Raw genomic sequence first — 16,060 nt, forward strand, 5'->3', positions numbered from 1 at the left:
CCTGAATCGTGGAGCGCGTTGAGGGAGACGAAAAATATATCTCGAACCGTTGTTGAGAATTTTAAGGAACCTCTAACCTCGCGAGACTCGAAATCGAGGGTGCAGGTGGACGAGAAGAGAGGTCAGTTCTCTCGGACGTTAGTCATTTCGTCTCGTCCATGACGGAATTACCCAGAAAAATCGGATTTTCTTTGGAGAATGAGAAAGTCTTGGAGAAAAGAACCGCTTGTTTACGACCACAGTGACGACCCCAGAATTCCCATTCCTGACGTTTAACCCCGTTCCCGACGCAAGAACATTGCGATAAGGGCAACCCTCGACGGAGACCTGGAAGAGGTCTAATAGGAACTGGTCAGACTCGAGGACGCTATCTTTTTCCCGAAATAAGAGGAAGATGGAGGGGAAATAATAAGCGAGTCGCGAGTTCAAGTGTCCTTGTACACGATTCATCGCGTAATAAAAATTATTTAAACACTCTAACCGGGGAACGGATTATTTGCGTATCGCCAGGCTGCTTCGAGCGGACTTAATGGCCGTGAAAATGCTAAACTCGTCGATGATCGTGAACCGTTTAACCTTTCTCGTAAAGCTTTCTACCAAATATTACTTCCAAATATTATTATAATATAATAATATAGTGAAAAATCGTGAAAAATCATATTTGAACATACACCGATCGATGAATGGAGGAACTTCGTTTGGAAGCGAGGGAGAGAGGATCCGTCGACGAGGAAACGGTGAGGCGAAGGAGGAAATGAATTTTCACGGGTTCGACGATGGAAAGGGTACCTAATACCGGTGCTATAATATCCTGCGAAAGTTAACGCGATCCTGGCTCGTTCGCACGTTTAATTACTTTTGTGCCGCAGCCTCTCGCGTTTCGTTTATCCACGAACGATCGGCAAAAAAGACGCGCCCCGACGCCGCAATGCTGCGATATTCCACGCAATTTTTCCTCCTTCTCCCTTTCGATTACGCTCACCGTTCTCTCAGCGTCGATTTTCGATGCCGCGATCGTTTTTCGATATCGTCTCGCGCGAATAGGGGATGAAATCCCCATTCATGGGGCTCCGCGGAACAACGACGCTGTCCGCGGCCCGATATCTCGATAATTCCCGGCTTAAGATCGGTTCGACTGGCCCTAAACCCGTCGAGACTGCGATTGTTTAAACAAGGAATTTCGTATTTCTCGAAGGAAGGTTATGCAACGGTGTAACGAAGTTTCGACGGAAACGCGGAGTTTGTTTCACGGCGAGAACTTCACCGAGGCAACCGTTTACTTATGGAAGCTTCTCTCAAACATTTGTTTATCCTTTGCGGACTGAACTTGGAACGCAACGCGCAGCGTCGATCCCGAAGGCCAGGCGGATGCCGAAAACCGGACAACCGCGTCAAACTTCCATCTTCCTGTCCAATCTGTTTATTTGCGTATGACGAACGTCCGCCGACTGCACTTGAATTTCCGCTCGCGTCCTCGACGTTACCGATAAGCGGATTTTACTCGACTAAACGGATTCTCCGGCTCTGACTTTCATTTAGGGACCTTACTTACTCCATTTTCTACTTATGCGAGCTTTTAACGAGACCTCGATATATCCTCAACAGCGATTTCGCGTAAAACAAGGGCTTAACGCGTAGATATCTTTGGTGGGTTGATCGTTATTGGATCACTGAACGAATTACAAAATACAGGGACACCAGGAGTCGTCAAAATTGCGAAATTGTCAAGGTACAGACTGATGACGATCTCATTCTTAACACTGTTGACCGGCAATTTTGCACAGAAACTATGTCATGCCATCGGCTATTATTTTGTAATCCAATCTTCAAAATCACTATCACACGCAATATTCTATATCGCCCTGGGTTTCATAAATTGAAACAGATAATGCAAGTGCAATGACGAGTTAGCCTGTCATCGGTCAACAACGTTTTGGCAGGAAAAGAGGAGTTAACTCGTCATCGGTCAACAATGTGTTAACTCTTAAAATACGCGTGATATAGTCAGTTTTACGCGATACTACTGTTGTGGAAGTAAACTCTAATACTTTTTCCTTTTATAAATATTATAAATATATTATATTTTATAATAAATGTCAATTTCGAAAGTATATTTAGAAAAATGTCCTGTTCACGTGTCTAGCTCGTGATATTCACGTTTGGTCCGAAATCTTCGTCACAAGTGAGACTCGTCGAAATACGGGATAGGATTGATGCGTTGACTGTCATCTATCGTTGACAGGTTCTATGTAAGTGATTCTCTGAGAGAGCCACAATAGAATATTTGCTACCTACAATATATTAGGCTATTTTTGTTTTATAATATTTTAGGGACGAGAATATAACGAGTTCTTGGAATGTACGTGAGATTTTTGGGATTTGGGGGAACTACGAACCAAAAGTAGTCATGGAGTCAAAAAGTGATATGGAAGAACAGTTGAAGAGGTATCATACAGTGGTATAGTCATACAATCGAACGGAAGGACAGCAGTGGATAGCGACCATCATTCTCACCCTCGTCACTAAATGGATTCCAACTTGAAGGAGGTTCGAGGACTTTCTCGCAAGTCCTTGGTGAAGCCTCGACTCACATAAAATACAACTTTCTATGCCACCTAAGTATCCCAGTCTAAGGCAGGGCCTCACTGATAAGACCATTAGCAGGCTCGAAACGAAACGCTCATCCCTTATTTTTCCTTTCGACAAGCTGACTTCGACAATGAGGAAAGGCCTCCCACAAGTGTAAAAAGAGACAGTATAATTGTTAGGTGTAATACTACTTTACTTTTAATTTCCCTTTAGTTCGTAATAATTATATTTTAACCTAACCTAACATCTAACATCTTCCTTCTTTGCCAGTTTATATCTCCTACAATATTATCCAGTCTCCTACGCCATTTAAGAAATTTTAATGGAGGATATCCATTTTACTTGAATTACTTTAAACAATTACGGCACTCCGGTCTCCAATGACCAAAATGGCCTCACTGAGACGAGCTTCAGCCTGGCTCACGCTGTAACCGACGTGCTAACGATTGTTTGGGAGGTCAGCACATCCGCGGAACACGTCCGTGACTTTCGCAAACTTGCCACCATAAATCTAGCCAATCTCGACATCTGCTTACTCTAAACCGACAGACGCGTATTTCATAAACGAATTCTCACAGATTCGATGAAATTCTGTGGATTAGATTCTCGAGCGAAAGGTCGACAAAGCCCCTCGATTTTAAATCGAGTCAGAGTCCCGTCGCGGACTAATTCAATGAAATCCGGGTCGACGTGGTCGGCCATGCGAAAGGAACGGTTATGAAAAAATGGGAGAAGAACGGGGAAAAAATCGGAGCCATTCGTGGAGATGACGGAAACGAAAAGCAGGAGGGGCCAGAGGGAAGACAGGATCCGTCGGTGTCCGAAACCGCGAATCGGAACAAGCGTGGCCATGCATATGTAGATACGACGCATCTGCATTGCAGATTGCACCGGGCCGCGAAAGAAAACGAGCTCCGATTTCAGGGCTGCGAATTGTCGGCAGACTGTCAACCCGCCTCCTAATTTGCAAAAACTTCGCCGTTGATCTTTGACTCGCTGAATTTCGCGCCCCTTAATGCGAGTCCACGTCAGTCTGTGGCTTTTTTCGTCGACTTGGCTCGAGCCCGCGTGAAAGAACGGCATTTAACCAGACGCGAGCTGAATGTGCACGGCTTTAGCCGGCGTGCTTGAAAGATCCGCGATGAATCTTCGTAAGGCGAATCGCGTGAGAAGAGGCTTCGGAACGGGTAACGAGTTCGGTTGACTGAATGGCAGGGGTTGCTGGGAAAATCTTATCGGGAAATACCTGCCACTTGTTTCGATTTATATATCGAAAACGATATCGACCGTTTATGTTCCCCAGACACGCAGCGCGATCACGCTATTCAGATTCCAGGCTAAAAAGTGCCATTGCATCGGTGGTATATTCGGATTCTAGCGCAGCGCATTCTCGCAACACCGCTATGCTATAGTAGACGTAGAATCTGTCACTTTGCGTATAATTTATCTAACGATCTTCAGAAATATCGAGGGTTAGCTATAAATAAATCTGGAGACGCGTAGAATGACAGAAGCGAGGATATTTTTAGCGCGATATTCTTCAAAGAGTCGCACATTGGTTAATCCAGGTCACGTAGAACTGAAATACACCGTCAATTACGGATTGCAGTGCGAGCACTTTTCCACGGAAAAATAGAAGATGGAATAACGAACGAGCGGAAGTAGGGAAAAATGAAGAATGGCGACTGCTCTTGCTTCGATTCATGCAAATAAATGGCAAGCTTCGCGGTCGCGCTGTTTATCTCGACCATCGGCAGAAGTAGCGCCGTTGCATTGCACTCCAAATAAACCGCCAATTGGTACTTCGCGACGGAAAATCTGAACCCGCCGCGACGATGAAACGATCGAGTTCCGAGAACTAAAATCGTATTTCCACGGTGGAGTGTAGGAATATTAGAGGAGCCCGAGCAAGCAATTATATATACGAAAATAGGACATCCGGTAGCCGGAGAGGGAAGAAGGGCAGTTAACCCCTAAAGATCCTGCACTCTGGACCGCGACGCAGCACGGGGGAGCAACAATCGCCATCAATCAGCCCCGCGGAACGACCGGAAGTTCCCCGACCGAGATCATACTGGCCGCCACTTTATTCGGCCAGCTGCCTCTGTCTCTCGCGGAACACGGGATAGTGGTAATGAACTGAGGGTAGCCGCTGGCCGTCAGCCAAGCCAAACCTCCGGCTAGAACCTCGACTCGATCTCTCAGCCACCGTAAGATCTCTGATCCCGGCGGAAGAAATCACGACTCGGGGACCCGATTCGCGCGATCCACGCCACTTCTGGCCGGCGTTAAATTTTACCAGGCGGGCCTCGCACGCGCGAGTCTTCGTTCGTCGGCCTCGAAAGCGAAGCGAACCGGAGACGGCGACGATTGTCAGTCCTGTCGACGTTTCGGACACCTGGGGAAAATAAAATCCAGCGACACCACGCAGCCGGGTTCGAGAAACTGCCGGTAACTCGAGTAGTTCCCTTTGATCCGCGCTGATTGAACACGACACGCGATTCGTCGGGTCGCCGGGAAATAATGGCACGATCGAGCAGGCCCGTTTAACATTTCCAAGAGCAATTTGTCGGAGGAAACATACACCGTCGGCGAACGGGATTTTTGTGTCAAGACACTCGATGGTCTCTTCAACTTTAACGAGAACAATTGCAGGTAACTGCGACGGGAAGGAAATGGCGGGGCACGGGGGCGTGCAAGGGTAAACGGAGGCGGCTGCGGGTAAAATGTATTCGCGGCTTAATGGATACTCGATCGAATAGACCGGTTTAGCGGAGTCGCGAAACGAAAGCACCCGGGGATAATCGGTGGCTTCCATTCGACGATTAAAGGCCCCGGCCACAGGAACTGAGGGCAATCGTAGCCGTCATTAGCATCCGCTATCGCGGATGCTATGGAGCGCCTCTCGACCAGAGGTCTTTGATGTTCGTGCTAATAAAATGTTGGCGGTCGATTAAAAATAGCTAAGCGGCTTCAACGGAATATAATTTCGATACCGGGGGTTCCTCCTTCACGACCGCTTCCACTTTTCAATGGACAAGAGAAATCTTTATCTATTTTTCCCTTTTCGGGGATCACGACGGAACGACTGTCTGTTGATTCTCATATCGCGAATAGGAAAGGCGTCGATGATCGTGCCGAGGAAATTCTGCGACACTGTGTGTCGCGTGAAAATAGAAGCTAGACAATGCAACGACTATTTCTGTTCGAGAGCTAAATCGAGCATCGGGGGTGTCCAGAAAGTCCGCTTTCTCGAGGTGAGAGTACTCGATCGCGCGGCATCGATATCCGCGAAACAGGTTGTCGAATTTCGTCGAGAGGTTATTTTTGGCTGGTATTCGCACCGGCGATCCACGGGAATTCCGAGGCCTGAAAATACCCAGAAAGAAATCACGGATCTCGACACCTGTCCCTCCGCGTCGAAATACCCTCACCTACTCCATTTTCTCTACCCATGAACTCGGCTCGTTCTAATCGATTGCTCGCATTCCTGGACACCGGTGACACCCGGTAAGATAACCACACGGCACCACGATACAGCCCAACTCGATCGCGTTACGTAACGTCGAATTAAGTCCCGTCATTACGCGAGTGTTAGACAGCGAAGTTGCTCGGAGAACGATCGTGGACGGAGGATCTATTTATATTCGGGATCGAGATTAACCGGGAGGCAGAATGTTTGGAAAGAGTAAAAAAAGACCGACCCATGGGGAAATTAATCATGTCGCCTGCTCGTGCATGTTCCGAAAGTCGGGAACAGCTTGAATCCGCCAGGTGGTTGGCCTCTATATTTTATATTCGAAACGTCTCGGATTGAAATCCGCGAGTTTCCCTCGCTTTAATCGCACGTTTCGCGGCCGAGTTTCAAAGATGGAACGTCGAAATTGAAATTCGCTTGAAAGACGGATACAGAAATAGGTTGGTCGTGAGCGGCGCGAGGCAAGTGGCATTCGAAATGTCAGAATTCGCGATGCATCGCGATCTATGATAGCACAGAGAGGAAAAACCTCGGTGTCTGCTTGAAAGTTTGCCGCGCTCTGGCCTTGGGGCGGGGCAACTGGGTCCAAAGACAACATCCAACAATATCGATATCCAGTGTACCAGAATAAAGTGAACAGTCCGTGGCGCGAATAGTGACACGGCTATTTGCGGATACGCCGGGCGTGTGTACGCGAGGAAAACGGACGAAAACATTTCACGAGACACGAGTCGCATACTTAAACGCGCGTTATGGGACAGCAAATCGCGCGATCTGATACATCGGATGAGGATAATCGAGGCTGCTGGATCGGTCTCCGAGCTTTTAATTTCCTATAAATTCTTTCAACCGAATATCGTTGTAACGGATACTACGTGTGACTGTCTTTCATCGTGTTCAATATGCAATACGTTTGTATACAATGTGTAACGAGGGTACTACTAATAATATCCTAACAATAAGGACTGGCTGAATATGCTATTTCTAAGAACTCCCTAAACTCTGTCTAACAACTAAGGACTCTTTAACGACTGTTTATTGTCTTCTCTTTTCGGACTGGTATTCCTATATATATTCTTACAAATGGGATATCGTCACCCATCGTTCTTTTCGTTAATTAACTATTATTAGTATACATGACAGAGCGAGCGAAGAACAAGGGCGACCACAAGTATACCAAATGCTATATCCCATTGTATAATAGAAATAATATAATATAAATATACCGAATTGAGCTACGGAGATTTGCAATTACTGATTCCTACAGATCCCCTAATTAAAGTTAACAAACAAAATAATAATTTGCGAATCTTTGTGAATTTTTTCTTTTGCGAGATACGTAAATTAAAATTAACCCTTTGCACTCGAGAGGTGACTCTCAGTTACCATTTAATCAAATTCTAAAGATCGACGTTAAATAGTATATGAAATATAAAATTACCTAACGATGTGTGGAATGTCGAAGAAAAATAATTTTACGTCTCAATTTGCATATAATTTCTCATTTACCATTTTAAAAATTTCGTCGACTCTATGACTGAAAGTCCTCGAATTACTATTTTTCTGTAACGAAAAAGTCGTCGAGTGCAAAGGGTCAAAAATTGGATTTGTACAAAACACTCGAGACTTATCTCTGTGTCCAATTTTTAATTTTAATATGTGTCTCTCGAAAAACAAAAATGTGGAAACATTCGCAAATGATTTTGTCAGTAAAAGTATACTTTACTTGATATCAAATCTGTTAAAAAAAATAATTACACGCGCAATTAATTTTTCAATGAATGCCCCACCGAGTAGCGTCGCATAATATTTTTCCATGAAAAATAAAAAAAAAAAATTATTCCCGCCGTAAAATACAGATCTGTATAAGTTATTAAGTAGTCGATCTACCCCTTCAAGAAACCATGATCGAACTCCCCTATTCGAGATATTGAAATCATTCTCGAATCTTCCCTCCGCGTTCTCTTTTTTTTCGTGGCAGTTGGAAAGAATCGAATCGGAAAAAGTAGATGGAATCTCGACTACCATAAAAGGTAAATTAATGTTAATCGGATCCGCCCTCGAATCGCCGGCGATCCGTTGAATTACAGCTGGATCGGGCCGGAATTAAGGTCGAATTAAATTTCGAGCGAGCCGTGCTCGTTCGCGATAACACGCGTTACTGATAACAGATTAACAACGCGGAGATAGATGGTCCATAAATCGAATGACGAATCGGCGCGACCGTTTTCAATTCGACGTTACTCTGGCACGGATATGTCGAGTCGATAAGGAGAAATGTAAAAAATATCGCACTCACCCTCTGCGCCTTTCGCTTGTCAGCCCGCTGATTCTGGTGATATATTCGGCTGAAATTACTGACGATAACAGGCACCGGTAAAGCGATCACAAGGACACCGCTAAGGGAGCATACACCCCCCACGATTTTTCCCGCGATCGTTTTCGGAACCATGTCACCGTACCTGCAACAGAAAAGAGAAATTCTCGTATTAGCATTTCGAAGATTTTAATATTTTTTAAAAATCGGTAAAAGCGTCCATTCAAATTAGGCTCCCGGTGAATTTTAAAATTCGATTCTGCACCGTTTCTATTTAATTAATCATAAATATTCCACAACGATGACTGGCAATTAATTTAACTTTTTCCGCCATCGTCGTACAAAAGGTAATAAAAATATTTCAACAGGTATATAAATATGGAAATTTATATAATTTCAATTTCCAGGAGATGAATAAATCATTAAACTCGTCGCTAATAATAAATTAATATTATTAATAACAACTTTCCCGGGGTATAAATTTATAACGAAAGTGAGGAAATTAATAAATCGTATAATTGGCTATCGGAGAAGCATCGCAGAATTTTATGTCACTTATTTTATGTTTCTCAGGATATCGTCATCGACATGACACAGTTCTCTGGAATTGGAAATGGCGATATTTTTATATCACGTCCATCTTGGTTGACCAAGTCCATGCTCCGAAGTAATGTCCGAAAGAGGACCAAATTAAACCCGACATGGGACCGATGTATAATGGATATTTCGGAAGGAGGTTCCATGAAACGAGGGATATTTTAAAGGGAATCTGTACGTAATGGTTATTTATAGTTATTTCAGAAACCGTTTCTATCCCTGCGTATAGGGGAACACGGTTCCCGTCTGACAATAAACGGACAGTTTCCCTTCGCGCGGTTGCGTCCACTACGCACACCTTCCTCGTCGCCTATCGATTATACTTGGTCGAACTCGGCAACTTCTACTACCCTTTCATTGCGCAACGTGAAAAAATATCGGAAACAAAGGCCGTCGAAATTAACAATAGACCGCAATTACGTGCGCGCTCTATGCGCCCGAAGAAAATCAACGCCGAAACAATGTAATTCGCGAAACTAATAAAAGCTGCCACGAACGATCCCGAATACCAAAGAAACTCTGCTTTCCCGTTTCCCTGTTTCTTGACCGTCTCCAGGGAGACTTTAATTGAAGCGTTTAATTGAAAAATCTCGCTCGACCTCCGCCGCGCTGTTTGCATAATTGCATACTTGTTCCACTGCCGCGAATCCCGCGATGAACCACAGCCGGCGCGATTTATACGATAATTTGCATCGTAAATTTTCATACCGGTGCAAAGGGGTAGAATACGGAAAGGAATAAAATAACGGGAACGGGTAATGGAATTGGACGGGGCCGCGGAAAACTTGATGCATTCGCGCCAACAGCTACGAAGCGTCATTTCGAACGGAACGCACTTTCAATTTCTCCCATGAATCGCATTAAATGGATAAAAAGGAGTAGCGAAGGGGAGAGGAGAGGGGACGACAGGGTGAATTCACGATACCCCGTAAAGATTACGAGCGTCTCTATAGCGAGGGCGAATGTACCGCGATAAAACTTCTTCACGGTCGTACAGGTCCCAAAACGCGGTTACCCATTTCCTATGATGTTTTCCACGAGTTCGTGTAAATCCACTTTGACTAACCGTGTCGATTTCGCCGTAAGAAATTACGCAAACCGCGCGTTCTTTTATTCCCACTTTTTCCAAGTGGCTCTATCAATCTTCCTCTTACAATTTCGCAAAGGAAATAGACGATGCTAGAAAGTGGCTATTTATCAACTCTTTTGGATCGATGAAACGGTCATTCGAGAAATCAGAAATAAAAATAGAATTATCGCTTTTTGAAGAAATTATAAATAAAATCGTCCATTTGTTCCTTCTAATCCTGCTTCAATTTTGAATTATCCTGAAGAGGATAGAGAAAATAAAATTCATGCGTAAGACGTATGAATATAGAACATATTCTACACCAATAAGAATTAATCAATTGAAATAGATTACTATACTCTTAGAATACGATCTGAAAATTATACATATCGTAATTATTTATAGAGGAAAAATAAAAGATTCTAAAAATACGTATCCCCTATTTTGACCTATAGAATAACATTTAGTATGTCAAACGATGAAAAATATTCAAACGAATTAATTTTTCATAGGAATTTCCACATGACTGTATTCCCCATGAAAAAGGTATATTTTAAAGAAAGGAAAGGGAAATTTCTCGCCAGCCCTATTGGTTCTCGAGATATTCCAAAAACTATGCTTTTCACCACTATAGAATTAACATTTAGTATGTCAAACGATGAAAAATATTCAAACGAATTAATTTTTCACAGAAATTTCTACATGACTGAATTCCCCATGAAAAAGGTATATTTTAAAGAAAGAAAGGGAAAATTTCTCTCCAGTCCTATTGGTTCTTGAGATATTCCAAAGACTATGCTTTCCACCACTATCTTTGGGAACTGTTTCCACTATTTATTTTTTCGAAAACTATCTCTCACATGAATTTCATCAAATTCGACCTACACAGATTGGATGGATTCGATTACTATGGTATTCACGTATTCCTATTAATTTCCCACAATTTTTCTATCACTTCAAGTAACAACCGATCTGATCCTGCATGTAATTTTCGTTTCCAGCCTGAGTAAAAAATGGCCACTCCGCGGTATCTTCCTGTGTACGAAGAGCTTTTCCGATGCAACCATAAATTCAGCTCCGAAGCGTCTGTTCGAAGATTAGAAATAAAGTGGAGGAAGTCGATGTACGATGACTGTGCTAGAATCTTAATGGCGGGATCACGAATGCCGCGATTCGACGTCGGGGAAAAGAGTATCGTAAAATCGATACAAACGGCGTGCATTGTGTGTAAACTAGCCGTGCTTAATGCCCTGTCTTCGCGAAGGCAAGCAATGCCGCAAGCTTGCGCCGCAAACATCAACTCTGCTTGACGTAGGTCTGGTAACGCGATGTCTGACCATGACGTCTTACTCCACTGCGGGAGCGAAAATTCGCCCTAACTGCCGCGATGCATCGATCTTCGAGATGTGAAATTAGAAATTCACCTTAGGATAATCCTCTTTACCCCTTCCCTTCTCCTAATTATTCTTTAACGAAAGCTACAACTGCGTGTAAATAATAAAATAACATAAGTACGAAACGCGTGCTTGTCACGTTAAATCGTTCAGAATGCAAACCAGAGATTTATACGTGACCGTGGAAACCAGGACGCGGAACAATTTTGACGAGTGACATTGATCAAAATTAAATTGAAAAAGAACGAATAGATTCGAGCTGAAACTATGGGATATCCGGCGAAATATAAATATAATACGATAAAACGAATGATTACGAAAATTCGATCGGAATCGAATAATATATTGAATTAACTCTGCACGAGGGGTGAAACTCGGTGAATTTTCGAGAGGAGAGGCGAATCGGTGAACGATGAAGGCGAGGCTTAATTGAAAAATGATCGATGCTGGCGCAGAGGGAGGATGAACGCGGGTTGATTTAAATAAATGTGCGATGAATCGGGTAGCCTGATGCATGTTGCCAAGGAAACCTAGAGACGTGACTATCGATAAAATTATTTACGAACATGGACAGATTTCCGAATGTTGCCGATACGAGATACCGATAAGCCGAATACGCGTAATCTACGTAACCTAAATCGCGATGAATTAATTGCATTAATAATTGTAATAATAAAACAAGAAGAAAATAAATTTCGCATCATTTTATAGATAACGATACAGCTAACAGCTTACCGTACTATGTAAGTTCCGATGGTGCGTGCCACAGTCAACAACAAGGTCGGTCACACGTGGAGCAACCGCGTGCGAACACGTCGAAGAATAACACATAACCGAAGCAGGAAGTCTTCGACGAAAATCGCGCACGAGCCTGTTCAAGGCTGTCGATGTTTACATCGGACCCTATCTACGAACCGCACCTCTCAACCACCGCATTCCTGTGTGTTTTCCTAACCACGAGCCATACACGACATTGTAGTCGAAGATGTGAATAATATATATGTACCCGAGCCTACTCGAGCCTGACGATGTTTACATCCGTCCCTATCTACGTACCCCACCCCTCAACCGCCACATTCCTGTGCGTTCCTTACCACGAGCCTTACACGACATTGTAGTCGAAGATGAGAATAATATGCGTAATATTTCATTACTACCATATAATTTTCGCGAATATCTCGTATTTGATTTAACGATATCTTAATGATACCATTAATACATTGCAAGGATGATAATTTCTATTGTTAGATGACTATTTAGTTATCTATAAGTGTTTACCTATGTATATTAGATAAACTACAGACCGGCTAACTTTCCCCCTTCATCCCTTACTCATCCTCACCACCCTATTGCTTACTACAACCCCCAGCTTTCTTGCATCGTCCTATCTTAATTTTCCATCAGTAGAAACCCCTAATTATTTCCTAATTCGCATATAAATATTGCTAATCATCCCAAAATGAGGTATTCTTGTGCTAATAATCGGTTTGGAGTGACGCTGTTAAAAGATTTGATACGTACTCGGTCGCATTGTTCTTTTTATAGTTCGCGTGTAAGTTTGTAACGAAAATAAAACTTATCTGGAATACAATACTACACGATCGATAGTTACAGCTATAAAGGGACGTTGAACAATTAGAGAGACCATGCTTATTCTATTGATAACGATAGAATTAATCACTTACCCTGCCATTTCAGTCCCGATGGCGCGTGCCAGTCAACAGGAAGGTCGGTCACACGAGCAACACATCCGAACGCGTCGAAGAATAACACATAACTGAGACAGGAAGTCTTCGAGGAAAATTGAGCACGAGCCTACCCGATCCTAACCGATCCTACCCGAGCCTGCCGATATTTACATCGGACCCTATCTACGAATCACACCTCTCAACCACTACATTCCTATGTGTTTTCCTTACCACGAGTCTCGCACGATATTGTAATCAATGTTAATTATAATGTAAGCAATATTTTATTATTACAATATAATTCTCGAGAATCTCTCGTATTTGACTCAAGGATATCTTAATTATTATCATATAATATTCGCGAATATCTTAACGATACTACCGATACATCGCGAGGATGATAATTTTTTCACGATCGATAGTCACTCCCCTAAAAGGAGGTTGAGCAATTTGAGAGACCATGTGCACGGTTAAGAAATAACGAAGAACAGCCTGAATGATTCCCGTCCATGCTACGCGAGGCCATTCTCCGTGGAAGATACGATCGACCGTGTCGCCCTGACGTCAGGTGTCTATATTCCCAGAGAACAACCTAGCTCATTCATATTTCTGAAACAGGTGTGCCTCGCAGGCCGCAAAAAGTACGATAAATTCAAGAAAAACCTTCCTTTTTCCCACACAGCCGTACACGCTATGCGAAGCTCGCAAGATGAGACAAGCTCGTGAGACGACATAGCCTAATTCCGCCTCGAAAGCCTTACAGAAGCTCCGACCTTGACACACGGTGACATTTCGACTAATAACAAAAATACCTGTGGCCTATTTTCATTACCGTATCAACGGCAGTGGTACTATCGAAACATGCACTGCTGACATAAGAGTCGGATTTCTACTTGCTTCGAAGCCCACTTTTGTTATACCGAACAATTTTTAAATTAGCCTCGCAATGTGCCACGGGATCAAAAAATAAAGATTTATTTGAAATATCTATCAGAGACATTAGTATCACACTTGAAGATTTTCTCGTCATTCAGATATGTAGGATACCGAAAGAAATCGCGAATCGGCTATTGCCAACAGAAACAAATTGTAAATCGATCGATATCTTCTAGAAGCAAATCGAAAAGTTATTCTATGTAACAAAATTGAGTTGCGTGACTCCTCTACGGGGAGGTGAAGCGTGGGTTAAGGAGAGCATAAAAGCGTGGTCCTTGACAACCAAAACAGAGTCCTTGGAAATCGGTTGTGGCCAGCACAAGCGTGAGTCGCTTGGTGTTGGAAAGGGAGTTTTAAAAAAGTGCGTCTTTGTGTGTTTTCGTTTCGTTAGGTTGGTGTTCTATCCCTAATTTAAATCACTTTACGAATTTTGAGTTTGTGTTTTCGGTGTCTCAAGACCAGTTCCGCCATCCTACAGATATAACAATTCGAAGCTTTTCTTGTGTTTCTATGCTCGACTATGTCACTTATAGCAAAATAAAGAAAGAAATTAACTTCGTGTGCAGTAACTAATCACTAATCTACTTATTTCCTCATATTCGTTACTTAAACTTCAAGGTACTAAAACAAACAATATCTGAGAGTAAATACTCAAGTGCAAAGAGTTAAAATTATAAGAAAATCGGAAAGTAGAATTTTCGCTTTGATCTGAGAGATGTTCACGTATCTTTTCCTTCATCCCACGAACCTAAAGTGGCCATTGCTGTGTAACCAATCCTCCTTTCACAGGGCTCTTTTAAGCTGTGCGGATCCGCAGCTTAACACCGGTCATCTGTGCACATACTATCGAGGTACACATGATCGGATGCGGATTTTTAGACACACTCGACGATTACGAAACGTCGGTAATAGCTGATCGACGACTTCGTGTCTGAATTTTTATGAACCCTCGGCGACCGGGCAAATGGCCGGGCAAATGGCGGGGCAAATTGGAAACGTCGCGTTCGCGTAGCCGATCGAAGCTTGCAGGAACGGAATGCCTTTCGAATAAATAAAATCGTCGGAGCAAAATTCGATTGTCAAACTTGGCGAATTTATCGGCGTCCGTGGAACAGCGCGCGGTGACAGATGCAATCAACGAGTATCGAAAAGGAGGAGGAAACGGAATCGCGAGCAAGGGTAAGAGCGTAATGGATCGCGACAAAATTCCTGCGAATGTGGGCGAAATTTTATGCCAGGCGAACCGATAGTCGGCGAAATAGAAACATATAGAAAGGAAAATTCGCGCGACCCTCGATCCCCGATGGACTCTCGCTTTCCGCCATTTTCGATCACGTTGTATGAATATCGGAAACGTATCGCGAATAAATTTCCTGCGTACCTATCTAACAGTCGGAAAGTTCTTGCGGTTCACCGGTTTAACTTTCTTGCCAATTGTGGATCTGGCGAGGGGACCGAAGTTTTATCAATTTTTGGGCCCCTATTTGCCTTTAACCGTCTGGAAGAATTTCAAGTATATTTATCTCTCAGCTATTTTTCAGACGAAGAGGAATTGTGTACTAAATATTTTTATACGAAGTATATAGTATACGGAAAATATTTATTTTTCAGTGGAAATTTAAATAAATAAAAGTATTGATCCGTTAAGGATTAAAATAAATTAATCCTTTATGGTATCAACCAGTCTTCTATTAAAGCGATCTATGTTTTTATGGGGAATAAGGAGATACGTCTGCTGGCGCGTAAAAACAGTGCAATTCTATTTAAGAAAATAAAAGCGAGCATAAAAGCACCGTTCAATTTCGTTTCGCAGTCACAGCTGATCTCATTTGCGTGGAACGCGTTGTACATATATTTTTATTTCTGTGTAAAATTAAACACGACAATTAGCAGAAAATCCGTATTTCTCGTCGGGATTTAAAAGAGCCTTTTAAAACATTAAAATAAAATTCGTTTCAATTAGACACAAGGAGATTACCTAACTACCTACGT

General features: G+C 42.9%; 1 protein-coding gene across 3 annotated transcripts in view; it reads right to left on the reverse strand.

Moving 5' to 3' along the window:
- The window catches only part of Shal (potassium voltage-gated channel protein Shal), a 119,067-nt gene that overhangs the window by 63,053 nt on the left and 39,954 nt on the right, over nucleotides 1-16,060 (reverse strand). For all 3 annotated transcript variants that reach the window (XM_017909624.1, XM_017909626.1, XM_017909625.1), the window contains exon 2: nucleotides 8,367-8,529. In XM_017909624.1, the coding sequence (XP_017765113.1) occupies nucleotides 8,367-8,529 (163 nt within the window). The remainder of the gene's footprint in view (nucleotides 1-8,366; nucleotides 8,530-16,060) is intronic.

This window comes from Eufriesea mexicana, unplaced genomic scaffold (genome assembly GCF_001483705.2).
Source record: "Eufriesea mexicana isolate 0111107269 unplaced genomic scaffold, ASM148370v2 scaffold19034, whole genome shotgun sequence".
NCBI lineage: Eukaryota > Metazoa > Arthropoda > Insecta > Hymenoptera > Apidae > Eufriesea > Eufriesea mexicana.